General features: G+C 42.8%; 1 protein-coding gene across 1 annotated transcript; it reads right to left on the minus strand.

The window, feature by feature from the left end:
* Positions 1 to 198: 198 nt before the first annotated feature.
* LOC118302088 (neuronal acetylcholine receptor subunit alpha-7-like) lies at positions 199 to 15,149 on the minus strand. The gene is made up of 10 exons (XM_035627947.2): positions 14,610 to 15,149; positions 11,109 to 11,248; positions 10,740 to 10,784; positions 9,178 to 9,287; positions 8,198 to 8,277; positions 5,371 to 5,538; positions 5,059 to 5,253; positions 2,423 to 2,509; positions 1,976 to 2,085; positions 199 to 1,424 (listed from the first exon to the last, which is right to left on the minus strand). Exons 1-10 carry the CDS (start codon positions 14,662 to 14,664, stop codon positions 882 to 884), a joined length of 1,533 nt encoding a protein of 510 aa, XP_035483840.2. The 5' UTR covers positions 14,665 to 15,149; the 3' UTR covers positions 199 to 881.
* Between the last annotated feature and the right edge of the window lie 513 nt (positions 15,150 to 15,662).

Below are 15,662 nucleotides of genomic sequence, written 5' to 3' on the forward strand. Positions count from 1 at the left end.
ATGCGCTGCGAGCTTAACAGCTCTGTTGAGCACACGAGCACAAAAAGAGAGAGGGGATGGACTTTTGGGGGGGTCCGTTAACACATATTTAGGGTAAAAAAAACATGAAAAGTAGTAATTTTCATAATAGGGGACCTTTAATTAAAAAAAAAATATATATATATATATATATGATAAAAATAAGTAAAACCAAATGAGAACATGTTAAAATTTATGTTTATGGTTATGCTTATGGTACTAATAAAACATAATTTCAGAAAGGCATTTTACAACATCAAAGATTATATTGTGATAAGAGTATAAATGTGATACAACTTCAATACAATATAGAATGTATTAAGTATCTTCTGCAGAGCCATTAATGAATACACAGGTGACATCACATAAGAAATTACATTTGCATTCTTTGTCATTCCATCAGTTCTGTAGTGTCATAACTTTTCAGTCATTTTAAAACAATACAACAGTTAACTTGCAGTATAGTATTAGGTTGAATTATACAAAAGACAAATCAAAAAGCAAGGCTTATCTACGCCTTAGGTCCTTTGTTTGATTAAATGTTTAGTTATGTGCAACTCCCAACTTTACTGTGTCCAAATTACTGCCCTCAGATATTTATTACCTCCGCCAAGGAGATTGTGTTTTCATCAATCCTTCGTTTGTCTGTTAGTTAGTTAGTTAGTTAGTTAGTTAACAGGATGACGCAAAAACTACAGAACCGATTTCCATGAAATGTTGTGAGGGGCGGGGCGTGACCCGAGAAACAACCCAATACATTTAGGATAAGCAGGATACCCCCCCCCCCCCCCCCCCCCTTCCTTAAGAGACAGAGTGTTAGCCTTGGCGCAGGTATGTGCCCTCCTATCGTTTCCAAATTGCCCTCAAGTGAAAAAGTCTTTAGAAATGGCCTCGACAAAGTTGGGTGCTGACATGAGGATTCCGATGGTGCAGAGGATTGTAAAGATTGAGAAAGCCATGAGACAAAGCCTGTCAATAACAGCCGCAGCAAATTTCCACTCGTTGCACACTGACACGTCCTCGTCTTGGTCGTGGAAGCGTTTGGCGATGTAGCGCACCTCATCCAGGATCTTGGCTAGCTCCGGTTCCACGCCCCCCAACAATGGGCTCTGACACGTGGGGAGGAGCATCTCCTCCTCACCTGCTCGCCCGGGCAGCCGTCCACACTGGGCACCGGAGTCGGGCGACTTGGCGGCCGCGGAGCCGCGAATGCTCTCCGGGCCGCGGACGCCGATGTGGAGCGTGGCGCCGTTGGTGGATTGGGAGGCTGTCGTGCTGGCATTGAGCTCCGTGCTGGTCAGGCTGCTCCGGGGAGCTTTGTCGTGACAGGCGGAGCGCACTCGACCCTCACCCGGCCGCTTCATGCGCAGGAACCAGGCGCACCAGTTCAGCAGGATCACACGGGTCTTTGGGATCAAACACCAATGAATAAGGAATGCAATCGATTTATTTGGGGGGGGGGAGGAGAAAGAACATACAGTCGGTCTTCTTCCTAATCTGTTTTGGTCATAAGCAGCTCAACTTTTCACAGAGGTCACTCTGATTCTACCATGGACCCAGAAAATACCAGTTTCTTATTGGACGTCGGGTGTCCATTGCATCCTGTATCAGGAAACCTTCAAACTTAACAGTTTATGTTTCAGGACAAAAAAAAATAGGATAATATAAGATATCAGAACACCTCATTGTGCAAGAATCTTATTAACGAAACACTGACCAGACTCAGACACAGTAACTAACACTCCGTCATTTTAATAAACTACTGTAAGTGAAACAAAATGCAGCATAACATTGGAAAAAAAGTTACATAATGAAAGAAAATATTCACCATTTATCATGAGAGTCAGGATGCACTCCACAGTTTTGTGATGTGTCTGAGAAACAATTGACTAAAGTTGTGTTAATGAGATCAGGGAATAAGTTGCAGACACAATGAGTAACAGGAAACGAGACTCACCCATTTTGGCATCTTGCCGCCGCTGGGGTCGTGGTGGTGATACCGCAAGACCAGAACTGTAGCAATTATCGAGAAACCGACAATGACCATGGTGGTGGCAAAGTACTGAGCTGGGCAAAGAGGAAAACAAGAGGAGAAGATCGAGAACTGATGCAAAAGTTCAAATGAAGTTAAAAGTCTAGGCATGAGGGAAAAGGCCAGGTCACAGTCCAAGTGGGCAAAGGAAATGCAAAAAAAGCTACTTCTTTATTTCACCGTTGTCAAAGGTGGTGACTCAGATCACTGGATAAAATAAGTACTGGAGTGCTAAATGCTGGACAGCTGCTTAGACGTAGTAACACTGTGATGTGAAAAGCGCAGATGAAAAATGACGTTTTTGACCCGTGTCCCGTCAACTGATAGTAGTCGACACCCATAGCGACTGCCTTTAACCGCAGCCTGGTTTACCTATCAAAGGCACCGACTCCGATGTGGCAGGCATGATCTCCGCAACGATCAGCATGAAGACGGTCAGGGAGAGCAGGACGGTGATGCCTGGGAGGGAAAATAACCAAACCTGCGTTAGTGCTTCACAGCAAAATATGAGCATTGTGTACATCCGTTGTTCTATATTGCACTGGACTCAAGTCTATTCTGTTGTTCCCATTTTGTCCTCAAATTCAATCCACGCATTTGGGATGCCTTATATTCTTTTGCTAATGCCTGGTTTCAGATTTCATGTTGCTGATCAACAATGGGAGACTGCACGGCAGCAAAACTAGGGTGGAAATCCCCCCAAAATCGGAACTGCGCAGCTGTTAAAGCTCATCGTGTATCAGGTCACCTCAGACTGTACATGTAATCCGATTTACGTTTGACAATTCTGAAAAATACTTAAAAGTGGTTGGGTTCTGGGTGTTGGATGTTGTCTTCCTCTACTTTGACAATCCAGGAATGGTTGAAAAAACAACAACCAACAAAACCAGAATCTTGTTATTTTGCTGAAGTGTGATTACGTAGAATGTAAATTGGAGCATATCTAACATTCAATTTTAAACTGACTCCAAAATTAAGTAATCTTGCAAAAAATAAAAAGTTAAACAAGACTTTAAGATAATCCCAAACACTTCACTGCCAACACCTGTAACTATATAGGAACTAATTTATTTATTCCATTAGTATAAAATACTAATAATAGTTTCTAGAATGATTGTTATTATTATTATATGCATTGCTAAATGCCAGATGGGAGAACACATTTTTGCTTTGTGATTTGTAATGAGCCAAACCTTTAAAAAATGAATAAAAATCCATAACATGTAATTCCAGTATTGCTGATGAATCACATATCATTAGAATCTTTTTCCGACACTCACTGTACATGCTAATAAGTGAATGAATGCAAAATGCAGAGGCAGGGAGTTAAGATTTATAAACACACACACACACACACACACACACACACACACACACACAGTAATGATATTCCTGTTGATCCACTTCTGCATTTTACAAATCATAATTCGCAGGACAGCTCGGTTTTATTTATTGAAATTAAATCCGGGGGCTGACACGATGCCACGAAAAAACACATTTCTCAAGGAAGGTTTTCACCTTTCTTGAATAATAAGGGCAATTCGTAGCTGGGTTGATATACTGACTTAATATACAATAGATCACACACGCACACGCACACACACACACGCACACAAAAACACGTGTACACGAAAGATCTTCATGAGTCTTCACATGTTCAAACTCCACATCATGTGCAGTTCTCACTCCCATCACAAGGAACAAACACACACATGTGCCAGCACATCTGGCTCTAAAGCACTGCTCTGTTAATGAGGGAGTCCGACTGCAACGCAGGGCTCGAGTGATTTGCAGTAGGCACATGCTGCATAAATCAACGCTTCCGACTCTTCCAACTCCCCCCACCAATTCACAACAACACACACACACACACACACTGTCCACACAAAGCCTGTGTAGTTTACGCATGAAACATTCAAGTCAACTATAGCAGCTGAAGAAGAGATTCAACAGTCTTCCTCTGACAGTTTAGTGAGTCACTTGGTGCTGATCATCATCTTACGCCACAAGGCCACAGAGGAAGAGGATAAGTGACAAACTTGCTTTTTTCATAAAATGACTAATTACACAGGAGACTAATGGGCAATGTTGTTTCAGATGGAGGAAAAAATGGAAGAAAAATGGAAAGGTTGGCTGTGTGTCAAAAAAACAATTAGGCTGTAACGGATTTGACTTGATTATGAGCTCCTTCACTCTCAGATGCTCTCGTTGAACTGAGAACACGTTTTTTTTAGCAGTACACAGTTACCACACGTAGATTAGAGTCACATACACATGGAACCAAAGTTATGCTGAAGAAAGCTAGAAATCTCATAGATGCATGCATGCAGGGTTTCAATGGTCATGTCATTTTTTATAGTAATGGTGACATAAAACATTTTGGGATTACTGTAACTGACAGTTGGGAGGTGAATGTATCCTTGGGACCTTTGCACCTTCATGCTGCCATGTTCTATGCACAGTCCAGGTATAAAAAAAAGCCCATACTTGCACTAATATCTATATATAATATATATGTTCTTTTTATTTATATTTCTTATAATTGTATAGTTTTGCAGTTCTTATACTTTCTAAATTTTTTATTTCTTATATTTGTATATTTTCTAAGGTGTGTTGTGTGCCTGATACCTGCTAATTTGCCAGTTTGGGAGTTTCTGTCCATCCTTCCGTCCATCCATCCATCCATCCATCCATCCATTTCTACACCTTGTTCCAACTGAGCATGATTCTATTCACCAGCGCAACAGCAGCATGGAATATTGACTGAGAAGTGCATTGAAGGCAGGTCACAGAGCCGTTCAAAGGCGGTCTGCCAAACTCCTTTTTACAGCTGAAACCATCTCATAGAGCAAGATGAAAGAAAATGTATGGATGATGTAGAGTATCTGATTAATGTGCAACCGAGGTACATAGAGAAGAGCAAAGAGAAATACATGCATTTGCTGGTATTCGTGTGAGTTTGTGTGTGTGTGTGTGTGTGTGTGAGTGTGTGAGTGTCTACCACTGACCCAGTGAGATCTTCTCCCCAGAGTCAGCAGGTAGGAGGAAGACGAGCAGGGCCAGAGTGGAGATCAGGACACACGGGATGAGCAGGTGGAGGCCATAGTAGAGCGTCCGTCGCCGCATCACAATGGTGAAGGTCACGTCAGGGTACGGCTCCTCGCAGCACACGTAGGATCGCTCGTTCTTCTGTCCGACAACCTCTGTGAGGCAAATGAATCACAATCTCGAATTGGAGTGAAAGGGTTACAGACCTGTTATTCCCCCGCCTCAGTCAAATCAATTCCCGCTGCACTCCACGGGCCACTGGTCCGTCTTACCGACAAGATCCCACTCTCCATTAGCGACGTAGCTGCTGGTGTCGGCCTCCAACAGCTTCAAGTCCAGAGACCAGCCCCCGTACGTCCAGGAGCCAAACTTCAGTTCACATTTCTGGATGTCGAAAGGGAACCAGCGCACATCGATGCGGCAAGTGCTCTTGAAGATCCCTGTTGTGGTGTGAAACATGAAAAGACCAGACTTTGACATGCGATGTACTTCATCTGCAGGAGGCGACTGGGGAGAGAGACACACACATGGATTCATTGATATTGCTCAAGCCCTGACAGACTGTTTTCAAGTACTCAGTAATAACCGACTGGGAGAGGCATTGATCTGAGAAGAGTTGGAGTCCAAGTGCCATACATCCTAATGAAAGTTTGAAAAAAATAAAAATTCCAATATGACAATTGGGTGAAATTGGACGGTCATCCAATTCATCAGAGGCAAGATATGAGGTTTTGTCAGTAAACGAGTTTCCCTCTCTGCCTCGGTGCCGTGAAGATGATAAAACGTCACCAGCGAATGAGAGGAGATGGGGAGCGGACAAATGAAATGACTCCTACTTACTGCAATGAACCCCGATGAGGGAGACGAATGTAAGGGATGGCTTGGGAAGGTCGTATCTGCATGCGGCTTTGCTCATTTAACGCAGTTGTGCCGAGCTCATGTGGCGGATTGCAATTTTACGCCAATATTGCATCTGATGGTGGGTTCATTTGGAACAAAGTCGCGAGGCAATTTGCTTGTGACAGACGCAATCGATGCAGAAGAAATCCAGCGATGGAGCTCTTTACGCTGGTATTGATTAATATGTTGAGGTGAAGCAGGCTGACGCTTTTGCATGGTAAGGGGGAAAAAGGAATGGGGGGGTGGGGGGGTGGGGGAGAGCCTGCCAGGCAGAGAAGTTATCACCAGCTCTGGCAGGAACGGCCTCTGTTTCAATGTGTTCCCAATGCGTAGATGTGCATGTGTGTGCGACGATGTGCATTTACAAAAGGACGGGCGGTTTCACAGACAGAGCGTCGTCAATCTTTCACGACCACACGGTCTGGCAGAAGTGGGTCAGTGGGGGGCTCGATCACTGTCACTAACTCAATGAGCGAGCGATGGCGTCACGTGTTTGGAGCAGTGGAATATGACCATTTAAAAACATGTAGAGGTTAAAGCAACACAGCCAGGCTGCGGATATTGAGTTGGCCGATGATGGAAACAAGGAAATCGCCAAAGTGCCTGAGTCCTTTTCCGGCGTGACCAAACAGTAATACCACCAGGCACCACTAGGGGCGCGAACGTTGTCTGTTGCCACTTTGAAGTAAACATACCTTATTCCCATTCAAAACAAAGAAAGTGCCGTTGCAATTCAGATTTTGCATTAAACCATCCTGAGTGGTTCACATGTTCTTCATCTTTTAAACAGTACGTATAACACGACTGATGTGTTATTTCCTGTGAAAGATGATGTTAATGGTTGAGGCCCTAGAAAGGTCACTGTCAGGTGAACTCCTCTGTCTCATTCTCTCCAGATGTTGACGTGTCTCTAGGGCCTTGTGAGCTCAGTCTCACATGTAGGTCTCACGTAAAGAAAGCTAAATAAACTCTGCACACTTCTTTGTCAGTGTCAATTTCTCCTTGAATGCATGTTGAGTGAGAACATTGACTCTGTTGACACTGTTTTTAAAATGCCCCCAAATGAGAATGATTGTCAGGTTTGAACATTTCATCTCCGGCACTTAACTCAAGAAATATAGCATAGCTCAACTAAACTAAAATAATTTAATTAGAGCAGTGTCTATTGTATTTCTAATAGTTTTTATTATTTGCTGACTTTTGACACGTGTTGAAGCAAAAAAAATGATGTTTTCAAAGTGGCTCCCCCTTTAAATACAATTCTTTAACTTTACACAAGATCTATTCTGTTTTTATTATATCAAAGGGGAACATGATACACTGGCATTACTTGTATTTTATGCACATTTATATATCAAGTCACGCAAACAACAAATATTGCAAAGCATGAGCCGTTCTTTCTGCATTTTTACATGCTGGCTTGAGAAACAGGCCCATTGGTCGACAGTGTTTTATTTCCTCTTACAATAAAATAGATTTCCAGCATCCAAGCGCGGGTCATTTTTCCCCATTAGGAAATAAGGGTTTACAGCAACAGGAGTTAATCTTAATTTGGCGAAATAAAGAATACTGATGTAGGTGTTCTTCTGTCACAACATCTGTTAACGTTTCCCCCGCCTGCTGTTCCCCACCCACCCACACACCTGTTTTACCCATCAGCTCTTCACAGCGGCCTCCAGAGGTCCGAGGTCACCTCCCCATGGCGAGGTGCTCTCATTTTTGATTATGCGTCATGTGTTTATTGTGCCTTCTGCCTGGTTATGTGAAACACACATGTCCATGCACACTATGGTTTAAAACAAAGCCATTTCATTGGCTGTATGGAATAAATAATGACAGAGATGGCTAATGGTATTCTGTTTAATGCAAACATAGGTGAGGCAACCATGAAATGAAAAACTTAAGTTCAATGAAAATAAGATACAAGCTGAAATTTGCCTCTTTCAGTTGTGAATTTTATTCTTCTTACACAGGACACAGGAAATGTAATTTGGGGAAAAGAATATTGTGCAATTCAGTTTCAGTGCAACTGTTTATCACTGGCGTTTATCATCGGTGGCCATTTTCTAAATATGTCAAGTTGTAAAAATCCCAGAGGCGCAATGATCTAGCATCTAATAATTCCCGTGAGTGAACATCTGATTTTCTACTACATCATATCCTCTATGTGTGAGTGCCGAGTGAGATTATGATTCTTACCAGGAGGAATGTAGTTACAGGAACCCGAGTGGTTGACCAAAATGTTGGTGTGGAACGTGGCATCAAATCTCTCTTCCGCACTGTGGAGAACATGGAACTGTACGTCAGTATTTACTGCCGAGTTCCGTGGTGAGAAAACACCACGATAAATTCATACAGTGATACAACCTTTTTTTCAGGAGGGCCCCATTAACTATGAGGATGCAACATTCAGCCACAAGCAGCGAGGGCGGCAGATACGGTGGAAAAATACAAATATTGCTCTAATTTATTGCAGCAGGTGCACGGCGCACGGGGAGTCACAACAGATGCGACGTTCACCCTGGGCATGGCAATTCAGTGGTCCCCCCCGTTCTCTCCTGCCCCCCACAATTCGCGCCCTCTAAATGAACTCCCTGGAGAGGGAGGCCGGGTTGAGTTGGAGTTGAAACAGTTCTCCTTAAAAAAAAAGGAGGAGATAAAAAAAAACTCATTCAAAGCTTTACTCAGCGGTGCGATGGACAAATGAAGCACAATGCTTCTCCTCCTCATTAGCTGATGGGGGAGCAGAGTGCATCTGATGGGATTTGTTAGAATCTTTCATGTGAAGATTGATTATTGGTGATCCCTTTGACCATTTACCATGAGGGACATTATGATAAAATGTTCTTCTTTCTCCCGTCTTCCTCGCACAAGTTTATTCATTTGTCTGAATGATTTATTGCTCCAAAGACCGGCTGCATATCTTTAATCTGCGGAGCACCACTCACCTTGAAGTGTTATCTTCCGCCTGAAAAAACCTGCTTGCCCAAGAGAACTTCATTAAATTCAACATTCCTGATTAACCTCTATTGACGTTCAAATATGGATACTTTGCCAGGTTATTCTGCTTTTTTAACTTGCTGGTAATAAACGCCCCTCAAACGTCCATGTGAAACCACGTGTATCCCATTACAGTGCCGCATCCAGCAGATCGGCTGGCTTCAGCCCACAATGCTTACCTGTTGTAGAGCAGAATGTCCGGCTTCCATATGAGATGGTCGGGAAATCTCACATTGGTCACACCGGGATACTCCACCGGGTCCCACTTCAGGTAATGATCGTCCCAGAACTGTGGGATAATCAAAACATAACATACTTGTTATTTTTCGTAGACCGCATTGGCTTCATTTTTATATACAAGTCTATGGCTGCATTTAAGGCGGAATAAGATTTTGTATCATTCCAAGGAAGATAAAAATGTCTTTCCTCTGGCAGATAAGGGCCATTTAGTCAGGGAAGAGCCCTGTCACAGCAGGAAACCATGACTAAATCATGGTTTCCTGCTGTTCAAGGTATATTTTTGTTGTTTTATTTTGCCATTTCCAGCTACGAGCAATCTATTGACACATGCTAATGCCAGGTGTGAAGAAAGGCCTTTTGACCTTTTGGCCTCCATCACTCCAACCGCCTGTGCTCCCCGTCTCTACTTATCATTGAAAGAATGCTCCTTATCCTTCATGTGTGGCTCAACTGCTGAGCCTCGCAGTAAGGACTCCGGTGTTGAGCCATGCAACTGTTCAATGGTGCATTCCTCCCTGCACGGGATATACCGCATACACTGGATTGCTTCTCTGGGTGTGCGGCCTTCCGGATGCACCAGTGTGGCTTGTTGAAAATCCTCGAATTTGCACTTGTGATATGTTGGCACATGGGGCACCGTGGTAAAAACAGAGGCGTAATGTGCTTTTACAAATACTACACGGTAATTTATCATTGCAGGAAAAACTGAAGACACTCACTTATGCGTGTCCTTATTTTACTGAATGCCACAGAATGTCAGTGCATTTGGAACTCATTCCGACGCAATCCCGGGAAAAAACATCATACTCAAAGTGTCCTTCAGAGACGAACGCATCTTTAGGAGATATAAACTTTTATTCCTGCAGTCAGAACACTGAGCCAACAAACTCTAGATCGTCGCTGACAGACAGTAGATACCTCGGGGGCCGAAGTCAATTCTCCTGCCGCGATTCCACACGGTGATTTAAAGCAGACCAGAACCGCCGTGGCGCAGCTTGCTGACGGTGCAGCGGCGGTGGGAACTAGTGTCACACGATGGACAGGCTGCGATAAAAACATCTGTGTTCATACACTTCATGCCGCTGCACGGGGGAGAAAGGAGCCCATTGCTCCTGCGGAGGACGGAAGATGGAACTGCTGGGTATACCGGTTGACTCGATGAAGACGTTTTGAAGACAATTTATTCCGCATTAGAAGGCTAAAGGCTGAGGTTTAAGATAAGTTTGACATTTAGGGGCAAAAATCTTTATTCACCGTCTTTTGCCGGACAGTTTGATGAGGACATGGATGCAATTCTCGCGTCGGAACAATAAACATGAAGCGGTGATCGGCGGCTGGATGTCTTAGCTTCGCCTGAATACCGGAAACATGCGAGACAGAATTTAAGGGAGTTCACACAAAATTGTCATATCGTGCCGCCCAGATAGGGATTTATTATTAAAGTAATAAATCCAAGCTTTTTAGTGACTTGCACAGACAAATGCACGGGGGAAAGTCTTACCAGTTGTAGCCAAATGTTGGTTGTCAAAACCTGGTTCTTCTCATCCTGTCAGAAAAGAAACACTATTATCAAGTGTAAAAAATAGAACAAATGATGATGCTGGGGGAGCTTCTATGCAGAAAAGCTTATTCTTTGTCTTGTGTTCTTTCATCAGTTGTGCTTACTCTTTCCTCATTAATTACAGTTTGAATTCATGACTTGAATACATTCAAACCCAGATATTATACGAAACAATCAGACAAAATAAGTGTTAGCTCCGACTCTTCCAATACTACCAATACCACAAAAGGAAAATCCTGAACCATGGGAAAAGATAATTGTTTGGATTTCTGCAGGTATGTGTGTGGAGCCATTATTAACATTACATACCACATCCATGATCTGCATGAGGCTGAGGCCGAAATTGACGGTGAGCACTTGCGTGTCATCGGACACTGGTCTCTCCAGTGAGTTGTATCCAGTCATCAGGTCCTGGTACAGTCTGCGCTGGTTCGCCCCCTGATGAGAAACTACAGCAGAAAGAGAAACCTGGACGGTTAAAAAATATCCTTTCTTTTAGAAGCGCTTCAGAAAACTGCAATGGCAGAGCGCGTACAGTACAGAACCTCCGCCAAGGACCGACTGTCCCCTTGCAGTAAATTCAATCAAGCTGCTCCAAATCTCACACACCCATTAATATTAGTAGAGAATATTTTTTTGAAATCCCCTTTGTCTGGATCAGCGCCAAAATGTAATGGGTTCTCTCTTGGCCCGTGTCCCGTCCTTCCAGCAAGTTTCATTGAAATCAATTCAGCAGTTTTTGTGTACTCCTGCTGAAAAGTAAAGCAACAAACCAAACAAACAAAATAACAGGTAATACGCATTCATTTGAGATTGTGATTGACTCCACCCAAATAATGTCCCAATAGTCATAATCCTTTGAGTCTGGTACGTCTTGCTCTTTAATTGCTAAGTGCTCCACAATATTCACCTGGTAGAGCCATTCATTACCTCATTACCTAGACCGCTTTATCCTGTAAGGGGCGGCTGGAGCCAATCACAACTGACATTGGGCGGGGCTACGCTCTGGACAGGTCGCCAGCCAATCACAGGGACAGAAGACACACAACCATTCACTCTCACATCCATACCTGTGGTCACGAAGAGTACAATTAGTAAACGAGTACCCAAAAACAAGGGTTCGAACCAAGAACCTTCTTGCTGTGACAGTGCTAACCACCACAACACCATGCCGCCCTCACCAGATATTTTACTTAAATGATGGCGTATTCTAAGAGAGTGATGGCTTGTGAAACATAGGCAATCATCCAAACACAATAGCTGGACTGGAGTCATCGCACTGTGAGATCTCAAATCAGACCTGACCCTCATTTTAACACGCTCTCGTCTCCCCTCTTGAGTTACGGAGCACTATTTGGCAGCATGTACAGTATTCACTTCACTAATGACCACAGCCCAACTACCCTAAACCACCTAAATGACAAGCACATTATCTTGACGCTTTGGCAGCGAGCTGCTTGTTTTAGGGCTGTAACATCCAGTTCTTCCATGAAAATAAAAAAAATCACTGAAAGAATATCTTTGTCCATTTCCAAATCCCATGTGGATCCGCCCCCTCCTCCCAACCCGGCCATAATCAAATTTCAGTCTCAGAGAATGAGTATAGTCATCTCAGTAAATTTACGGTCTCATCAGACCACATAAGGAACATTTCTGTGTTGCTGGGAGCCGTAAACGGAAAAGGGAGAAAACCTTTCAAGCTCTTAATCAAATGTAACGGCACTAATACTGTCGTCAGAGCGACGGAACAATAAAACTAATCCGCCTTTTTACACTTCCCTCAATTAACAAGTGCCTGTGAAGTGCACACTGAAGAGCCCGAGCGATCACCATTACGTCAATTTGCCCCAAAGAAAATTCAGAGCAGATTTTATTAAAACTGATTAGAAGGCATTAAGAAGTAATTATGATTTAAAAGGTCAGTATTTTAAAACATGCATGGTTTTCATACAGGAAGCAGCTGGGTAAGGAATTCAGACATACAGCCGCTGAAACATCTGTCGTTGTGCAACGCGGTGTGAAAGGCAAAAGGAGAACAGAGGTTCCTCTGGTTTTCACATAGAAACCTTTGTCCGCTTTCTCCTTTTTCAGTCAAGCTCTTTGAATGGAGAAGTTGGCCGGTCACTTCTGGTGCAAGAGACATCGCAGTCAGAGCGACGGTTTGCAAGCTGCAAGAAGCACACATAACACGCAGCACGATTCCACTTGCACTTAGCATGAGACCTGGCATCAAATCAATGATCTAATCGTCATGAAATCATCATACGTCTATTTTTTTCTGTGCATGTTATTGTGGTTGGAGTTATCCAGAAGAGAGACTCGAGAATGCAGTCTCAGTCGGACCTTTAATCTCAACATAGGTCTTCACACATAGACCGGGGACGGATCAAATCATATGCAGTTCGTTCACACCTTTACCCCCTTATCATCCATCGGTCTACGTGACCCACAGAACACGCAGACCCCCTTGGGACGCCTGTCATGATGTTTGTAGAACATCTGGTTTCCCACTCACTGTTGGATTTGGTAACTGTTGACCCAAAGTCAGGCCAAGTGTCGAGCTAACTGCCCAGACATTTCAGAACACTCCATACGGCACATTTAGGGCCAAAATTGGTACAAAGAGTTGAAGAAGAGTAAAAAGTTAGAAATAAAACCATGCAAATAAAAAATAGGTCATCGACCTTCCGACTTTTGTTTTTGTCCCCCGTTACAGTCATGAAACTGACTTTCATGACTGCAATCTTTCTGAGAGTGTCTGTGTCAAACACGCCCTGTCATATCATGGTCCACAACAAAAGTCACAAAAAGCTGACACTGACAAATATCCGTAAAAAGCTGATGACATATGAGAAAGGTATAGCTGGAATTCTCCGCTGTGAAGTTTGCTTTGTATTAGACTTTATTTCTACTTTCCACTTTGCTTTGAGGAATAAGAATTGAAACTGGACATTGCAGCTTTAAATTCAACACCAGACCACTTTTGCTTTTAGTAGCTTTTCCTCCTTGAAACTCAATGCGTCTCAGCTAATCACGCGCAGACTCCGGTCACTTTAAGGAGCAAATTAGACTTTCTGATGAAACCTGAGCTGAAAAACAACAGTATCCTGCTAAAATATAGAAACTTTGACTTCAAAGCTTCAAAGTTAGATTCAAGATTTTCCCACAAGCATGAAACCAAGATGCATCTAATGGAAATGCAATTGTTGTTATTTACTTTATTACGGATTTAGACCACATTCTATAGTTTGTACATGATCGAAATCGCTTGAGTGTTTGACTCTTGTTAGCTTTCAGATGGACAGATAGATAGATAGATAGACAGACAGACAGACAGACAGATAGAGAAATAGATAGATAAATAGACAAATAGATAAATAGATAGATAAATAAATAGATTGATAGAGGGGAGGTGGAGATGGATAGATAGATAGATAAATATAGATAAATAGATATATATAGATAGATAGATAGATAGATAGATAGATAGATAGATAGATAGATAGATATAGATAGATAGATAGATAGATAGATAAAACAATACAATACTTTTTTAACTTTCTGTTTGTTTATATTTATCCTACATATAGTGAAGACAGGTGACAAAAATTAGGATCAAAGAACGACAATGTTCCCAAAGTCAGTGTTTGGTCAATTCGATCCAGTGCGATGCAGGGAAATTGCGAAAAAATGAAACGCAACAGCTGCAGGAAAAGAAAAAAAGAGGGATCCCTCTAATGCAAAGATCCTGCGGGTTGTGTGTGAGTGGACTCACAAGTAGAGCTGCTGTTGGTGGGGAGCCTAACCTACCTTTCACCGTGCAGGCGGTGACTGCAGCGACCAGCACAAAGTGTAGTAACTCCATGTTGAGCCAAGCGACGAGTGAGAGCACAAGAGGTTCCTCAGTCCCCCCCTGAACCTGAGGGGAATGATGATGATGGTGTGTGTGTGGGTGTGTGTGTGGGTGTGTGTGGGTGTGTGTGTGTGTGGGTGTGTGTGGGTGGGTGGGTGTGTGTGTGTGTGTCTGTGTGCATTCAATAACTCCTCCTCATAATGAATGGCTGCAGTTTGTCAGACAGCGGGATCTGTGGTCTCATTGAGTGACAGCAACAGAACTCTCTTCCTCTGACACAGGAAAAGACGCTCAACAACATATTATGATTAAAATATTGTATCGTACATAAACGTCAATTCCATCTCCATGTGTTGTGGCCCGCACATATGTTTGTGACCGCTTCATATTAATAGTAAGTCGTCCACCGTACAGTGTCACTCAGACTGACCTGGACATTCTGATGCAGAACTTTGCAATAATTAAAGCTGTTATAAATGTCATTTATATGAACCATCTCAGCTCTAAATTAATTAAAGGGAAACTTCCAGTTTTCCAAGATTATATATATATATATTTATATGTGTGTATATGTATATACTGTATGTAACCCCCATATCCGCTTCCTTTGTTTTCCTTGATTGTCATTAGATTGCTAATTAAAGGGATTGCACTGGGAGGCTGAAATAAAAAGTAGTACAGAGTTACAATCATAGATATAAAGGCTACAACACACTTTTGCAAAAACAAGGCGACATCTGCTGGTAAAATAACAAAATTTGCAAGTATTTTAGACATGGATTCTTCCTAACATAAATCTTTATTCGCTTACTAATGTGTTTGCTCCATTAGTAACTTGGATTTGTTGGCCACTATATATATTTTGCTTCAGACAGACTGAGAGGAGTTGATTTGTAAGAGCTGTATGAGCCCTGCGTGTCAAACCGTTTCGTCATCCTGTGATACAGATGCACGGTAGCTGCAAGCTAATTACTCTGCCAATCACACTTCACCAGGCTTTTATCAGTGTG

Source organism: Scophthalmus maximus, chromosome 4 (assembly GCF_022379125.1).
Source record: "Scophthalmus maximus strain ysfricsl-2021 chromosome 4, ASM2237912v1, whole genome shotgun sequence".
Lineage (NCBI taxonomy): Eukaryota > Metazoa > Chordata > Actinopteri > Pleuronectiformes > Scophthalmidae > Scophthalmus > Scophthalmus maximus.